Raw genomic sequence first — 16,957 nt, 5'->3', positions numbered from 1 at the left:
AAACATACTAAGTTAGATATACCAAAAACTACACTGTAAAGATATACCAAAAACAATAATAAACATAAAGAGTAGTAGTTTATCCTTCAAACTTAAATTTGCAACACTGTGAATTTCGTATTTGTCTTTGTTTTTTGGTTGAAGTAATGCAATTCATTCAAGTTTCAATTTGCAGAAGAAGAATAATTTCTGAAAATGAAAATCACAACACGAAAATGACTATCGCAACGCGAATTTGACTATCGCAACGAGAGAATCGCAACGCGAAACTAAAATCGCGTTGCGATTTTGTCGTTGCGATTTTCATTTCGCGTTGCGATTCTCGGTTGATTTAATAAGCAATCTAAGTGAAATGGTTAATCTATTATTGAAATTACCAATAAACTTATCATCAATTTCAATATGAAAAACCTAATAAAAATGCAAAAATTTCAAAATGAAAATAATTAAAAAAACTAACCCTCGGTGGTTGATTTGGTTGATTTTCCATTTCTGATTGTGAGGGTGGCTCTGAGAGAAGGAGATAGACGAATTTCGCCGGAGATGGGGACGGATTTCGTCGGAGATGGGGACGGATGTTGCCGTAGAGAGTGAGAGATGGAGATGGGACTGAGTTGTGATTTTAGGTTATGAGTTGCGATTACGGGATATTCTGTGGATTGTTCAGTGTTTCAATATATTAATATTCGTGTTTGGAATTTGAAAATAAAATACGCGTTGCGACACTAATAGCGCTTTGAAAATCGCATTGCGATTATGTATTATCTCGTTGCGAAAGTCAATATCGCGTTGCGATTTTGTATTATCGCGTTGCGATAGTCAGTATCGCATTGCGATTTTCCCAATTCGCGTTGCGATTTACTTATTCGCATTGCGAATTGGGAAAATCGCAACGCGAAATTAGAAAATCGCATTGCGATAGTCATAATCGCGTTGCGAATCTGGAAACTGATTTGCGATAATGGAGATCGCGTTGCGAATTAGCGATCGCATTGCGATTTTATTGGTCATTTTGGCAAATCCGGAAAAAATTGGTTAAAATTATATATTATATGAGATTTTTTGTCACTGAGATTATTTTCTCTTCAATAAATTCTATATTATTTTGATTCAATAAGGGATAAAATCAATAAAAGAAGCAGATTCAGTATTATTTGGCCGATATGTATTAATGTTTATATAAAGAACATTGTAGCATTGATTATAACATCATAGCTTAACGCTAAAATCCTGAAAATTATTTATGCAATTCGATGAGAATATCTAGAATTACACCTAAATAGAGTTATAAACGAGACGAGACAGATCGTGAGTTATTCGAGATCGATTTGATTAAAGCTTGATAAATATTTGACTGGAATGGATTCGATCTGAACTCGAGCTCGACTTGAGTTCTTAACAAGTCAAAACAAACTATTTGATACTTGACTCGAAAAACTCACGAGCAACTCAGAAATATAATATATATTAAGATTTTATTTATTTTAAAATAAATTATTAATAATATTAACATTTATGTGTTGTTGATTTTTTTTTAAATTAAAGTATAAAGTTTTCATGTATTTAAGGTTCATGTTCGAGTTTAAGTTTGAGCTTCAATCGAATTAAGTTTAAGATTTTTTTATTTTGAGTTTTTATGAGCTTCAATTCATGGTTTTGAGTTCGAGTCGAACTTGAAAATTTAAATATCACGATTTTTTGAGCCGAATCAAGTTTTATTTTAGAGTTTTCGAGTCGAGTCGAACTAAGTAAACTCCATCTCAACTCGATTCGTTTACTGTCCTAGACTTAAATAAATAATTCGTTGTTCAAACAAAAATAGAGACACCAATATGGTTCCTTTAGGTTTTTATGATTTTAATTTCTTTTTCATTTATAAAATAATTTTATAATTTTATATAAATATAATGTTTTTTTTCGGAATTTAACAAAATTAAAGTACAGGGAATAATGTGTAACTCGAATATAATGAAGGGATTAAATATAGAATTTTTCCAACCAAAATAATTACAGGCTTCGTTGAAAATTGAAATTATGAATAAAAGACGATCATTATTATCCACCAATTCGTATGTTTTTTTTAAGAATACAGGGGGGGAATCAACAAAGATTAAGCAGTGTTAATCGAATTCTAGTCCATACCCAGCAGTGGGGTAATAACCAAAGGAGGCTGAATATAGCGAATCGTTCTACACGGTTGGTCCCAAGCAATCCTCTCCAACGCATCAGTAACGCTATTTCCTTCACGCAAAGTATGAGCAGCACCTTGCTGCAAGAGCAGAACCACCTCTGTGCAATCAGATTCCACAATAACATTAGTAATCCCCAACTCCCACGCCATCCTTAAGCTCTAATAAATTCCCCATAATTTCGCATCAAGCACCGAGCACTACCCCAGAGCCTTAGTAAACCCCGTCACCCAGTTTCCATGTGAATCGTGTATAACCCCACCGCAAGTCGATAGACCTGAGGACTGGTTATGAGCACCATCAGTATTTATTTTGCATAAGCAAGTAGGATGGGGTTTACAGGAAACAAGTTCACGATTTGCACAGTGAACAAACGGATCGCTTGAGATATGCAGCAACGCCGTTTGTTTCGCTTCAACGCACAGCCGATGGCCACAACTAAGAATACTTTCCCAAAAAATGGCATCCGTCTCAAAGATTCGTTTGTTCCACCGAGTCCATAGGCACCAAAGTAAAGATCCGAATAACAAATCCCACTCAAAGCCATTGATCGGAAAATAAGATGTATTCGAAAGGTTGGAGCGGATCCATTCGGCCAAATCCATAGCCAGAAATTCTCTCGGTCTCTCCGGTCTAATAAGAGCTAACCAAGTGGAAATGGCAGCATCACAATCTCGGGAGATTGATTCCATCGCAGCACCACACAAGCCACACTCAGGATTATTTTGTCATATGACGCCGAACACGTTCTTCATTGGCCATTAACCTGTTCTTACAAATTAATCAGCATAGCATTTTAATCTGATAAAGGCCTCTATGCTTCGAGATACTACGCCACACGCCAGAGTCCATCGCATCTAAATCACCAAGCCTCCGAGTTTAAGCACTTGACGTGGTGAAGCGTCGTTTTTTATCCCACTTCCAGCCATGGTAATCCTCTCCACCAGACGGGGATGGAGGTTTAACCGCTGCAAGAGCTAAAATAATAGAATCCAGGAGGGAGTTCCTAAGTTGGTTCCATTTCCAATCCTCATCGTTCCCAACCATAGAACAAACCGGAACAGAAACCATAGGGTCAAGAATGGTTCCTACATAGTAATTTATTAATGGTCCTACATCACCCACCCAATCATCCCTCTAGAATTCAATTTGTGAACCCGAGCCGAGAGTCCAAGTTATTCCTTGACGAACTTCTGGCCGGACCATATTCAAACCTCTCCAAAATCGTGAACAACCATTCCGGAATAAAGAAAATGGCAGCATATCCGTCACCTTATACTTAGCTCGCACCACTTTGACCCATAAATGGTCTTTGTTGGAGAGAAGACGGAATCCAAGCTTCACAAGAAAAACCTCGTTCTGATTCTCCATTCTCCCTAAGCCAAGTCCGCCCTTGCTTTTAGGTAGACAAACTTGCTCCCAACAGACCAAGTTTGCCCCTCTCTTTTCTCCTGAATGACCCCAAATAAAGTTCCTTGTGAGCCGCTCAATCTCCTCACATATTCCTTTCGAAAGATGTGTGTTTTGTATTACATAAGAGAGGATTGTATTCAACACAGATTTGGCGAGAGTTACTCTACCAGCTAAGGAAAACGTTTTTGCTTTCCAACCAGCAAGACAATCACGGACACGTTGAACAATGTAATGATATGTGTCAATGGTAGCACACTTATGTAGCAGAGACACACCAAGGTAACGCCCCAAATCATCAACTTTGATAAATTGAAAGCCACAACTAATATCTCCGGCAAGGTGATGATCAACATTACTAAAGAAGCAAATGATGGCCTGAACTATAACAAAAATCATGGATGACCCTCTGAATAACATCCAGTTGTTCTAATGAAGCCTCGGTAAGCAAGACAAGATCATCAGCCAAAAATAGACGAGTCAAAGGAGGGCCTCCCCGTGAAAGAGTAATTGGGATCCAATTACCATCCGAAACTTCTTTCTAAATAGCCTGAGCCAAGCGTTCCATACATAAAACAAAAAGGTACGGCAAGAGGGGATCGTCTTGACGAATACCGCGGGAAGGAGAGAATTTCTCCAATAAAGCCCCATTCTATTGAATATTTGTAGAGACCATCGAGACACAATTCATGATGAGATTCTAGAGGTCGTTTGGGCATTCGAAATCCTACAGAGTATCGTCAATGAAATACCACTCAAGACGGTCATAGGCCTTCTCCAGATCTATCTTAATTGTCATCCAGCCTTTCATGCCTTTCTTCGCGTCGAATGAATGACCTATTGAGCAATTATGATGTCATCGGCAATATTCCGCCCCGGTACAAAGCTAGTTTGGTTGTCAGATATCAACCTCGGGAGGAGGGGTTTGAACCGATTCACAATCACCTTAGTGACCACTTTATACGGGACAATACAAAGGCTTATTGGCCTGAATTGAGAAATATACTTAGGGGTACTAACCTTCGGAAATAGAGCAAGAATAGTTTTGTTCATATCAGCTGGCATTGAGTGAGTTGCAAAACAATTCTGAACAGGCTGGGAGATTTAGTCGGGTCCATACTAAATACAGTTTGACGAATCTCCTCATCAGAAACTTGATCCAAAAGCATAGCAATATAGTCATCTGAAAGAATAGGGAAACGACCACGGATATTACAAATGTATCCAAATTCCTCATCACTCGTGAAAAGCTTTTTGAAAAAGTCAACCGCAATATTACCCAACTCCAGTTGATCTGAACAACAGGTACCATCCAAATGTTTTGACATCATAATAGTATTTCTTCGACGTTGAAATTTAGCAAAGGCATGATAAAATTTTGTATTTCAATCTCCATTTAGCAACCAATTTGAGCGAGATTTTTGCATTCAATGACTCTCCTCTTGTGCAAGAAGTTCTTCTAACTTTCGTTTTAGCTTTTATTCTAACTCCAAGAGATCATCCATCGGTCGGTCAATGGATAAGATCAGAGTCTATCCGCCTTAGCCTGTTCATTAATTTTTTCTTTCGTTCACCAATTAGTCCAAAATTGGAAACATTCCAGTCGGCTAGTTTAGTCTGAAAATTTGCCAAATTTGTAGCTAAGTCTCGCTCTCCATGCCACTATTCGTTAAGCAAAGTTTTGAATTCCCCATGGTGTTGCAAGGCAAACAAAAAACAAAATGGAATAGCCTCATTATGGCTGGGTGCAACGGTAGTATGGAGCAAGAATGGGCGGTGGTCCGAGTCAAGGCAATCAAGATGAAAGTTAGTTGAATCAGTGAAGGTAGTCAACCAGCTGGAGTTAACGAGACAACGATCTAATCTATGGAAGAGGGAACCCCGAGACCAAGTAAACGGAGGATCCTGAAACCCTAAATCCAAAAGAGCACAAGTATCAATCAGATCAACAAAATCCCTACTCACGCCTGAACGACCCATAGCCCCTCATTTCCTCTCATCACAACTGATAATAGCATTGAAATCCCCCACCAAGAATCCAGGGAGTGTGCGGACCATGTTTAAGTTTATTTAACTGAGACCAAAGATGCTTCCTGTAAATATGTTGAGGGTTACCATAGACAACCGTGATAAAAAAAAATGAGACGAATCCAACTTGAGGAAGTAATAGAGCAGTGAATAAATTGATTAGAAACAGATAAAATATCAGCATGCACCTCATTACGCCAGAGAAACCAAATACCTCCACTGAAACCTTGAGCTTCAACTGGAAGGAATTTGGAAATGCTATCATAGTAATCACATAGTCCACTCTTGCACCACTGATACGAGTCTTCATTAACGCCATTACTAAGGGATAGTGATCCCGAATCAATTGGCGAAAATAGCGTCAATAAGTGGGGCTAGCAACCCCTTGACCATTTCAAAAGATGCAGTTTAACATTAAAAATCATTGATTGGATTGTGCCTCAGCACCTGTAAGATCCGAGTCCGAGAGCAAGGAAACATTCTCCATAACAACATCAGCCTGGCTCTCCTTGCCCGAAGCTGGAACAAATTCATTCATCTTATCAGGAAATTACACAGTGGCATTTCTATTAGGATTAACCGGCTGAATCCAATCAGTTAGTACAGGGAGGGAAGGGGTCTTATATGGATAGAGTTGTTTCACTCGAAGACTCTTCGTTCCCACAACGAGACTACATCTATTACTATGGTTGTCTTTAGTCCGATCAAAGATAGAAACAACTCCATGCTGCCCAGAGCGAATACTCGACTCTAGAAAGTAACACGAACGTTCTTGTCTGCTCTCATAGTTTCAACATGTGGTTTTACCACGCGAGTAGGGGGCCCAATAGTACTGGAGTCAGTGATAGCTTTGACTGCAGAAGATTGGGCTTCAGGAGATCCTGTAGAAGTACTCGCACCCACCGTATTCACCTTGGATAATCTATCCTTCTGGTTATTTATATTCCCTATTGGAATGGCTTCCATAGCGTCTTTCTTTCTATGCGAGGTTGTATTATTTCTGGGTTTAGAGTTTTCCTCAATAGCGACCACCAGGCTAGGAACCTGTTCCAAGTAATAAACATCCAAACTTTCAAGAACCGCAAACCTGACAGTGTTGTTAGGGTTAATATTATCACCCTTGACCGTGTCCACTTTCGCATTAGCTGTGCCTTGTTTAACACGAAGACGACGCCTACAGGTCGGAGCTAACATCTAGGGACCATTAAGGTCATCTCCTTTCTTCTCAATTTGTCCACCCTCAGCAGTCTGATTTTTTAAAAGAGTACTAGCACTCACCGAATCTCCAATGGGTATATTCTCACACACGTCCCGAATATATCCATAAACTCCACGCCGAAAGCAAACATTCTGAAGCCCCTCCTACTCAATTTTCTGGACAAATCCATCGATATCAATACATGGTAATAGCGGTTTGTTCACATCAACTACTGCTAATCGTGCAAATTTCTCTAGTTCACCCATGTTGGTGTTATAATCGATCTTAATGACACTCCACAATTCAGCCGTTAAGAATCGAAACATGAACTTTGTGTAGTACCAATAGGGTAAACCTTGAAGACGAACCCATATAATAACATGAGAAGGGTGTTCTTTTGCTGTTGAGAAATTGCGGCTCCAAGGTTGAACGGTAAGATAACTCCCGAAGATCATCCACTGGCCCTCAGATAGGACTTTGGTATAATCATCCGTACGACCAAACTGAACTAGATAATAATCATGATCTAAATCTACTACTTGTATTTGACCTTGTGGGTTCCAAAGTTGATTAACCTTAGTCAATAGAGCATGATAGCATATAGATTTACCAAGAAGACGCACGATCACTGTTTGTTTCATGTTTTGGTCAATCGTTCGTGTACCCTGGTAGAGAATTGTATCACTGGATACGCACCATTTCGATCCATCACAACATCCCCTTCTTGAATACAATTACATCATCATCTTCAAACTCGTGAAAAGGGGGATGGGTTACACTAGCAGAATTAGCAACAGTTTCAACATACGTCATCACTCGTTCAACACCCTCAGTATTCACATGAGAAGTAGGAATAGACATGTTGAGATCTTCATCCATCGGGCTAAAAAGAACTTGGGGATCCATCTTTGTGCCACCAGTAAGGCGGCCCTTCTTCGTTTCAGGCTAAACCATCAGATCGGCTGAAGAGCCTGATCGTTCCAGCTAGGGATCAACCGATATACCCGCCGACAGTAACACCGATTGGTCAGAACCACTCATCAAACCCTAGTTTGCTATAAAGAATTCCTGAATTTTCGGAGCACACTTAATTCGTATTGTTTTATGAAAAGAGCATGGGAGAAGAAACTGTTGAATGTCATGCAAATTTAAGGTTAAACTACATAAATAATCCTCAAACGTTTAGAGTACTTGCATATTAACCATTAAATTTTTTAAACTTACGATCTAATCAGTGGAATTTAATTCATTCTTATTACAATCACAATCGTAAAAAAACTAACATGAAACATTAACTCTTTTTTATTCGATCCTTCCCAAAAAAGGAAAATTTAAGCTCTTTTCTTAATAATTAACTATCTTATAGAATGATTAACGACTTCTATATATTAATCTTTCTCCTCTTTTCCTTTCACTTTTTTATTCGATCCTTCCCAGACATCTATGGTGCTCGAACCTAGGTCCTTAAGGAATATTAACAATTCTTTTACCACGGAGGTCACTTGACTCATGCTTAATGAAATAAATTAGAGTGGTTAAAATAGGAAAGATTTGAAAGTTGAGTAGTTAAATTAAAAAATTTTAATTTTTAATACCAAAATAAGAGTGAGAAAATAGTTGAGTGATAAATGATGTATTTTACCTATAAAAATATAGTTTTGTTAAATTTTTAACGAACGAACTACTAAACTGAAAAATTAGAAAAAAACTATAGTTTAAATATTGAAATAAACCAAAAATTAATAATTTAGAAACCAAACGCCTAATTTACCTAAATTAAAATTGGAAAAAGTGGATAGGGGAGAAACTGATAGTCTTTACTAAAATTTAGAAAGAAAGAAAAAACAAAGGATTAAAATCCTAAAATTAAAAGTAGAAACCATATGATGGAAGTCTGGTTAGCAAACGTTGACCTTCGTAAAAGCCTTTCCAGATAAACCAAAAGAAGGGGTTGTGATAAGCTGAACAAATTTCCAGATTTCCTCTCTGCAACTTAAACAAATTTAAGCTGAACGATTCTTGAATAGAATGGCTGCTGAATTGGTGGGTGGAGCTTTCCTTTCTGCTTTTCTTCAAGTTCTGTTCGATAGGATGGCGTCTCCTGAAGTCATAGACTTCATCAGGGGAGAGCGACTGAACCGCCCACTGTTCCAAAAGTTGGAATCCACCTTGCTGTCCATCAGTGCCGTGCTGGACGATGCAGAGGGGAAGCAAATCGTGAACCACAATGTAAAGAAGTGGCTTAACGAACTTAAAGATGCTGTTTATGATGCCGAGGACCTCATGGATGAAGTTTCAACCGAAGCTTTGCGATGCAAGCTTGAAGCTGAATCCCAAACCAGCACCACCAAGGTACGCAAGTTTTTCTCTTCACTAAACCCATTTCATAAGAGAACTGAATCTAAGCTTCTAGAAATACTCGAGAGGATTGAGTATCTTGAAAGACAAAAAGATGTGCTTTCTTTGAGAGAAGGTTTTGGGGAAAAGTGTTTGAGAAAATTACCTGCCACTTCCTTGGTGGATGAGTCGAATGTATATGGGAGGGATGATGATAAAGAAGCTATAATGAAGTTGTTGCACACAGATGATTCGAGTACCGATGGGATTGGGGTGGTTGCTATAGTTGGTATGGCTGGGATTGGGAAGACCACACTTACCCAGATTGTTTACAATGACAATAAAATGAAGGAAGTGTTTAAGTTTGACCTCAAAGTATGGGTTTGTGTTTCAGAAAACTTTGATGTTTTCCGAGTGACGAAAGCGATCCTCGAGGCCATAACTGGTTTGAGTTGTGATGTTGGGGAACTTAATTTGCTTCAAGTTAAGCTGACTGATTGTTTGATGGATAAGAAGTTTCTTCTAGTGTTGGACGATGTTTGGAATGAAAATTATGTCCATTGGGAGGCCTTGAAGAAACCTTTAACTCATGGAGCTCAAGGGAGCAAGATCATTGTCACCACACGAAATGAAAGTGTTGCCTCGATTATGCGCACCGTCCCTTCTTATCATCTGAAGCAGCTAGAAGATGAACAATGTTGGTTGTTATTTTCCAAGCATGCATTTGGTAATAAAAGTTCCAGAGAGGACGTAGTGAACCTAGAAATGATTGGTAAAGAAATTGTGAAAAAGTGCCATGGCCTACCTTTAGCAGCCAAAACAGTCGGAGGTCTCCTTCGATCCAAAAGGGATGTCAATGAATGGTGTAATGTGCTGGAGAGCAATATGTGGGATTTATCAAATGACGATGGCAACATTGCTCCTGCTTTACTACTGAGCTACCATTATCTGCCCTCATATCTAAAGAGATGCTTTGCATATTGTGCTATATTCCCCAAGGATTATGATTTTGAGATTGAGAATCTGGTCCTGTTGTGGATGGCCGAAGGATTGCTGCCACAACCAACACGAAACAAGAGACCAGAAGATGTCGGGGTTGAATACTTCAACAATCTACGGTCAAGATCATTTTTCCAACAATCAAGTGGCAATAAAAAGCTCTTCGTCATGCATGATCTCATTCATGATTTAGCCAAATTTGTGTCCCAAGGGTTCTGCTTGAGTTTAGAAGTTAATGATTCTAATAAAATCCAAAAGACGGTTCGTCATTTTTCATATGCCAGAACTAGTTATGATGATTCTCAAAAGTTCAATGCCTTTCATGAAACCAAGTGTCTGCGCACCTTCCTACCTCTAAACCCCTTTAATTGGTTTGAAATACTACCTTATCCAGTGTATCATGATTTATTGCCAACATTAAAATGTTTACGAGCTTTATCTTTGTCGAAGTATGAGAATGTAACGGAGTTGCCTGATTCAATAGGAGACTTGCAACTTCTCCGCTATTTGGATCTGTCATACACTGCAATTGAGAGACTACCGGAATCTGTTTGTGCTTTGTATAATTTGCTGATACTATTATTAGCAGATTGTGGTTCACTCATTCAGTTGCCGAACCATATGGGAAAACTTGTCAACTTGCGTCGCCTTGATATTAGCAGGACACGGAGCCTCAAAGAGATGCCACTACAAATGAGCAAATTGGCAAATCTACAAACACTAACTGCTTTTATTTTGGGGGACCATAGTGGATCTAGCCTTTCAGAACTTGGGAGCTTCGGCAACTTAGAGGCAGTCTAGCTATTTTCAATCTTCAAAATGTTGTCGATCCTAGAGAAGCTTTGGAGGCAAAATTTAAAGACAAAGAGTACCTCACCGAGTTGATATTGAAATGGAGTGGTCATACTCTTGATACATCTACTGAAAGAGATGTACTGAGCATGCTTCAGCCTCATACAAACTTGGAAAAGCTATCCATTGAATCTTATGGTGGCACAAAATTTCCTGATTGGTTAGGGGATTGCTCATTCTCAAACATATCATCTTTGCAGCTTAGCCATTGTAAATACTGTTTCTTCTTGCCACCACTTGGGCAACTACTATCCCTCAAAGAGCTCTTTATCATTGGATTTGATGCTGTTGAGAGGGTCGGAGTTGAGTTCTACAGAAACGGATTATCTACGGTCAAGCCCTTTAGGCGGCTTGAAATTTTATGGTTTGAGAGGATGTCGGAGTGGAAGGAATGGCTTTTCTTTGAAAAAGACGCTGAAGGACATTTTCCATGTCTTCAAGAGCTTCATATACAGAAATGTCCCAAGTTAAGTGGGGCTCTTCCGGACTACCTTCCTTCATTGAGAAAATTAATGATCATTGATTGTCAGCAACTCATGGTTTCACTTCCGCAGACTCCAACCATCTACGAATTGCACTTAGGCTATTCAGATAAGGTGTTTTTGAAGCATATTCTGCCTGGACTGCACAAGTTTACAGTCAGAGGATTCTCCACGCTTGAATCTCTACCTACAGGGATAATGCATTCCCTTTGTTTACAAGTGCTGACAATCTGTGATTGCCCATCTCTTTCGTCGCTTCAAGATGTTATGCTGTCCACTTTGAGAAGACTTGATATCATGAGGTGCAAGAGACTAGAATTGCCTATGTGGTCAAGTTATGCTTCCCTGCAAACATTGTGGATGTCCTTTAGCTGCTTTTCTCTAAAGTCCTTTCAGCTACAATCATTCCCCAAACTTAATCATCTCCGAATAAGAGGATGTAATTTAAATTCTCTTTCAGTTTCAGAGGGCCATTATCAGGTTCTTCCATCTCTCAACTCCCTCAGAATCAGTTTATGCCCAAAATTTGAGTCATTTCCAGTTGGTGGATTGCATGCTCCTAATCTCACAGTCCTCGAAGTTTCCGACAGTATGGAACTAAAATCACTGCCTGAAAATATGCACTCCCTTCTTCCGTCGCTGAACTCGTTGAAGATACGCAACTGTCCAGAACTTGAGTTATTTCCTGAAGGTGGGTTGCCTTCGAATTTGAACTCATTCTCTGTCTCGTTTTGTGAAAAGTTTACTGCAAGCTTCAAGCACTGGGATTTGCGGAGGCTTGGCTCCCTTAAATACTTTAGCATCAGGGGAAAATGTGAAGGTGTTGATTCTTTTCCAGGTGAAGGTTTTCTGCCTTCAACACTAACATTTCTTTACATTGCTGAAACTCCCAACTTTAGATCACTCAACAACAAAGCACTCCAACATCTCAGCTCCCTTAAAACTCTCAAAATTCGAAGATGCCCGAACCTTCAATCTATGTCCGGTCCTGAGCTCCCAGAAGCCCTCTCTGTTTTAACAATTAAGGACTGTCCTTTGTTGAAGGCAAGGTTGCTGAAAAACAAAGGGGAAGATTGGCCCAAAGTTGCTTTTGTCCCCATAGTTGAAATTGATGATGCGGTTATATGAGCTTAACACATCAATTCCGCAAAAGTTCCATCATGGTTGTAACTTGCAAACTGCAATTTGCCAACTATTCTGCATGTTCAACAATCAACCTCAGAAACCAGTTCTTTTCCCAAACTGGTATTGAATCTTGGTGTAGTTGCCTCAATTTCTTGATTTGTTTTGTCTGGTGCTACACATGAATTGGATTCTTAACATATTTTGTTATAAATATGTTTAAAATAAGATATATTATATAAAGTTTGAAATGTTGATGTAATCTTGTAGCTCATTGAGGTAGGTTGTTAATGGAAGTTGAATTTAGTATGAAGCCCATATGAGTCGGCCAACTTCGCTTTAGCCGAAATCATAATAAATCCAGAACGATTCTCTCGTTTAGTCGTCTCCTTTCCCTTCCCTAATAACACAGACAAATATCGCATAAAAAGAAAGGAAATTTGAAATCTGGGTTTCCTTCTTTTGAATCGCCTCATCTTTTGCGATTTCCATTCCCACCATATTCTTGTTTCTTATTATTGGATAAATCGCTGACCCAACATCATCACTCTTCTTCCTTCATTTTTTTTCTCACTTTTCCTTTATAGGGGAGGGGTAAAATTCAACATGTTCTACAGGGGGTAAAATTCACTTGCTATTCTTCCTTTTTTGTTTCTTGTTTGATTCATATATGTGATTTTATATTGAGTTAACTACATGGTTAGTCACTTATCTTTTAGTTTTGTACATTTTTAGTCATTGATTTCAAAATTCATAGATATGATAACTTATGTTTTTATTTAAACATGGTTTGGTCATCCGGAGCTAACAACCGTTAATAGCAGTAAATATTTTGATATATTCACACATTTGGTTATTGTTATTTACATATTCTCTCAATTTAGTCATACTTTTAATAAATTAAAATAAATTATATATTTTTAAATGAAAATAAAAAATAAAATATTTTTAAATTAAGTTAAATATAAAATATATTTAATAAGTTAATATAAAAATATTTTAAGTTAATATATATAATTATATTATATATATATAAATTTCTAAAATTTAAAATTTAAAAGTCTATAATATATATAATACACACATAAAGTTAAAAAAATTCAAATTACATAATTGAAATAAAATTATTAAAATTTAAAATAAAGAAATATAATTAAATTTCAAATGTTTTGAAGTTAAAATAAAAATTTTAAAAAATAATTTAGAACATTATTGTGTCAAATTTTAAGAAATTAAGATTTTAGAACGTTAGATTGAAATAATTTGAGGATTATGAATAAAAATGAAAATATATAATAAATCGGGTATCTGGTCAGAGGGTACTCGGTTAACCAACAATTTGTGACCCATGCTCAACTATGAAACCTGGTCGGGTACCCGATCCGAAAAATCGAGTATTTTTATTATAAATACCCGATATTTTTTGACTGGGTCAGCGGGTCGGTACTTTTGAACAACCTTACTGGCATAACATGTGGCATCGTTCGATTGGATGATTAAATTTATTTTAATTTATTAAAAGTATGACTAAATTGAAAGAACATGTAATACAAGACCAAATGTGTGATTATATCAAAAATATTTAATTGCTGTTAACGGCAATTAACTCGGCGGGGTGACCACATCTTAATTAAATAAAAACAAAAGTACCAAATCTTGTTTAAATAGAAAACGTAAGTGACCATATCTTATGTATTTTGAAATCAGTGACCAAAAGTGGACAAAACTGAAAGATAAGTGATCAACCGTGTAGTTAACCCTTTTATTTTCTGGGTTTTGTTTTTCAAGTCTGTTCTCTGATTTTTTTTGAGTCTGGATTGATGAACTTTTACAGTTGAGTTTTATTTATTTTTTTGGATTTTTTTTTTTTGGATTGTCTTTTATGGCTTAGCTCAATTTTAGTCATGATGAAAGAATGAGAAGCAAATAATGAAAAAATTGATAGACTTGAGCTTGAATGGGATAATGGTTTTGTAGGTTTGCATTTGTACTTTTAGTGTTTTTGAGTATGGTGATGTTTTTCTGGATACTCTCAATGTTTGGAAGGTAAGCCACCCTCGAGTGCATATGAAGCTTACCCAAGGTTCCATGATACATGTTGGATACCATTTTTAAACTTTAGCTAACAGGTTTTTCGTGTGTATAAATGTATGCCACCTTTAATCTAAGATATCATGCTCATGTTTGAATCTCAACAAATCTCCTAGGTTTGAGAACTCTCCCATCCAAGTGCCCTTGTCAACACTCTGAGCTAATGTGGACACATGCCCTTAAGTCCACACTCGACCACCCCATATCTTGCGATATTATTCCCCTGCATTTCTGTAATTCTTCGATATTTTGTTCTAAGCATGATTTGATCCTAGGCCCCTTGAGACTAAGAGGGAGATTTCAAGTATATGGGGGTTTTATACACCTTTAGTAGTCAACTCTTTAATGAGTGATTTTGGTTGGTAATTGCTCAAATATATAACAAGTGATTAGTCTTTTGAATGAAATGTAATAAACAGAAAAGGCGATATAATCAAATTGATGAATCATTTTATTCGTGGTGAGTTGTGAATTTACATAAAATTAATGCCATATAATTGATTTTTCATTTTTCTTCATTTTTCTTTGAAGCACTGGAAATACAAGTATCCATCCTTGCATTGCTATTTTATAGAGTTTTAATTACCAGTGTTAAAGAATATATATCAATATTTATTGAAGTATTGACTGGTCTTCTCTGTTGCCTTCATGATCTTTGGAAACCAAAGTAAATATATTGATCAAGGCCCTTCATTCTATGGTAATTCACCAGGTTCAAGCTTTATGTACACTGCCCCTCCTCCTTACTCATATGTTAGCCAACCTCCACCTTTCCCTGTCGTTCGACTTCATGGTCTTCCCTTCGGTTGCACAGAGGTTGACGTGGCCGAGTTTTTCCATGGTCTGGACATAGTTGATGTCCTTTTTGTCCATAAAAATGGCAAGTTCAATGGTGATGCTTTTTGTGTTTTGGGTTATCCTCTTCAGGTTGATTTTGCCCTTAAAATAATAGGCGAAACATGGGCAGGAGATATGTAGGAGTTTTCAGAAGCAAGAGACAGGAATATTACAAGGCAATAGCCAATGAAGTGGTTGACGCTCGTGGTGGTTCACCTCGCAGAAATGCCCCAAGGGCCAAATCTAGCGACGAAGCAAAGGAGTCCGCTGAACATACGGGGATATTGAGACTGAGGGGATTGCCATTTTCTGCTGGAAAAGATGATATAATAGACTTCTTCAAAGATTTTGTGTTATCAGAAGATGCAATTCAAGTAGTGTTGAATTCAGAGGGGAGGCCAAGTGGAGAGGCATTTGTGGAGTTTGAAAATGCAGAAGATTCGAAATCCGCAATGGCCAAGGATAGGATGACGCTGGGGAGCCGTTATATCAGTTTCTCTTTGGAGCTGAAATTTTTTTAGTAGTTTTCTTGATTTAGGAAGATGAAAGCTTCATCTTTCATTAGGCTTTTTATCTTGTCGTCATTGATTGTGTCCTAGCAAAGTGATCACTTGGTTGCAAGTCTAAGCACGAACCAAGTAACTTCAATGGTCAAGAAATTTAGCTCAAAATGTTTACCTCTATTATTTTGATCATTCTTTTTTTTAATTAAATTTAACCCTCAACCTTTTAAAAAAAGTTGGTGTTATTTTAAATAAAATATTAATTAAAATAATAAATTTTTAATGTGATGGATCCATATATTAAAAGATAAGATCTAAAATTTTAATACTTTGTTCTAAATAAATTTGTATATACAATTTTTTTTTTCATTTTCATTACCAAACTAAATTATGTTTAACATTTTTCTTAAAATAATATATGTGTAATTGTTCTCGAAGTCATGTACTTTCGCCCTTGATATTCTACATCGAGTATCAAGTATATCAGTTTTGGTCTTTTTAGTCCTCAACCTTTTTTTTAAAATCATATTTAAAGTTTAGTTTTTATTTCATTTTAGTACCATACCTTTAAAAATTTTAGTTTTTGTTTCATTTTAGTATATTGTTCAAAATTTAACGTCAAGTTTTAAAAAAAATTAAAAGTTTAGGTACTAAAACATACCAAAACAAATAATTTAGGTACTAAATATGTTAAGTTTTTAAAGACATGTATTAAAGTGAAATAAAAACTAAACATCAGGTATGATTTTTAAAAAATTGAAAGTTTAAATACTAAATCATAAAATACACTGATAGTTTAGATACTAAATACATAATTTATTCAAAAATAATAATATTAGGGCAGCGGTCACCCCTGCCCAAAATTTTCCCACTCAAATATTAAAACCCAACATTTGTAAGCTTGTGAAA

General features: G+C 37.0%; 3 protein-coding genes across 3 annotated transcripts; 2 read left to right on the top strand and 1 right to left on the bottom strand.

The window, feature by feature from the left end:
• Nucleotides 1-2,389: 2,389 nt before the first annotated feature.
• Nucleotides 2,390-2,881, bottom strand: LOC120156562. The gene has a single exon (XM_039167863.1). The coding sequence runs from the start codon at nucleotides 2,879-2,881 to the stop codon at nucleotides 2,390-2,392; it is 492 nt and encodes a 163-aa protein (XP_039023794.1).
• Nucleotides 2,882-8,853: 5,972 nt separating this feature from the next.
• Nucleotides 8,854-12,853, top strand: LOC120156561 (putative disease resistance protein At3g14460). The gene is made up of 2 exons (XM_039167862.1): nucleotides 8,854-10,866; nucleotides 10,920-12,853. Exons 1-2 carry the CDS (start codon nucleotides 8,854-8,856, stop codon nucleotides 12,621-12,623), a joined length of 3,717 nt encoding a protein of 1,238 aa, XP_039023793.1. The 3' UTR covers nucleotides 12,624-12,853.
• Nucleotides 12,854-15,356: 2,503 nt separating this feature from the next.
• On the top strand, nucleotides 15,357-16,066 carry LOC120156560 (G-rich sequence factor 1-like). The gene is given in 2 exon segments (XM_039167861.1): nucleotides 15,357-15,651; nucleotides 15,654-16,066. Coding segments are annotated over 2 exon segments (708 nt in total).
• Nucleotides 16,067-16,957: the final 891 nt, after the last annotated feature.

The sequence above is a fragment of the Hibiscus syriacus genome, unplaced genomic scaffold (assembly GCF_006381635.1).
Source record: "Hibiscus syriacus cultivar Baekdansim isolate YM2019G1 unplaced genomic scaffold, ASM638163v2 tig00111231_pilon, whole genome shotgun sequence".
In the NCBI taxonomy this organism is placed as follows: Eukaryota; Viridiplantae; Streptophyta; class Magnoliopsida; order Malvales; family Malvaceae; genus Hibiscus; species Hibiscus syriacus.
The sequence above is the reverse complement of the archived record's forward strand: the minus strand, read 5'-3'. Positions and strand labels throughout refer to the sequence as shown.

Bases quoted from the DNA above. Each gene is read 5' to 3' on its own strand.
- LOC120156562 (XM_039167863.1), bottom strand. From the start codon at position 2,881: ATGGAATCAATCTCCCGAGATTGTGATGCTGCCATTTCCACTTGGTTA.
- LOC120156561 (XM_039167862.1), top strand. From the start codon at position 8,854: ATGGCTGCTGAATTGGTGGGTGGAGCTTTCCTTTCTGCTTTTCTTCAA. The intron at 10,867-10,919 runs GCAAATCTACAA...TAGTGGATCTAG, and splicing joins CACTACAAATGAGCAAATTG to CCTTTCAGAACTTGGGAGCT.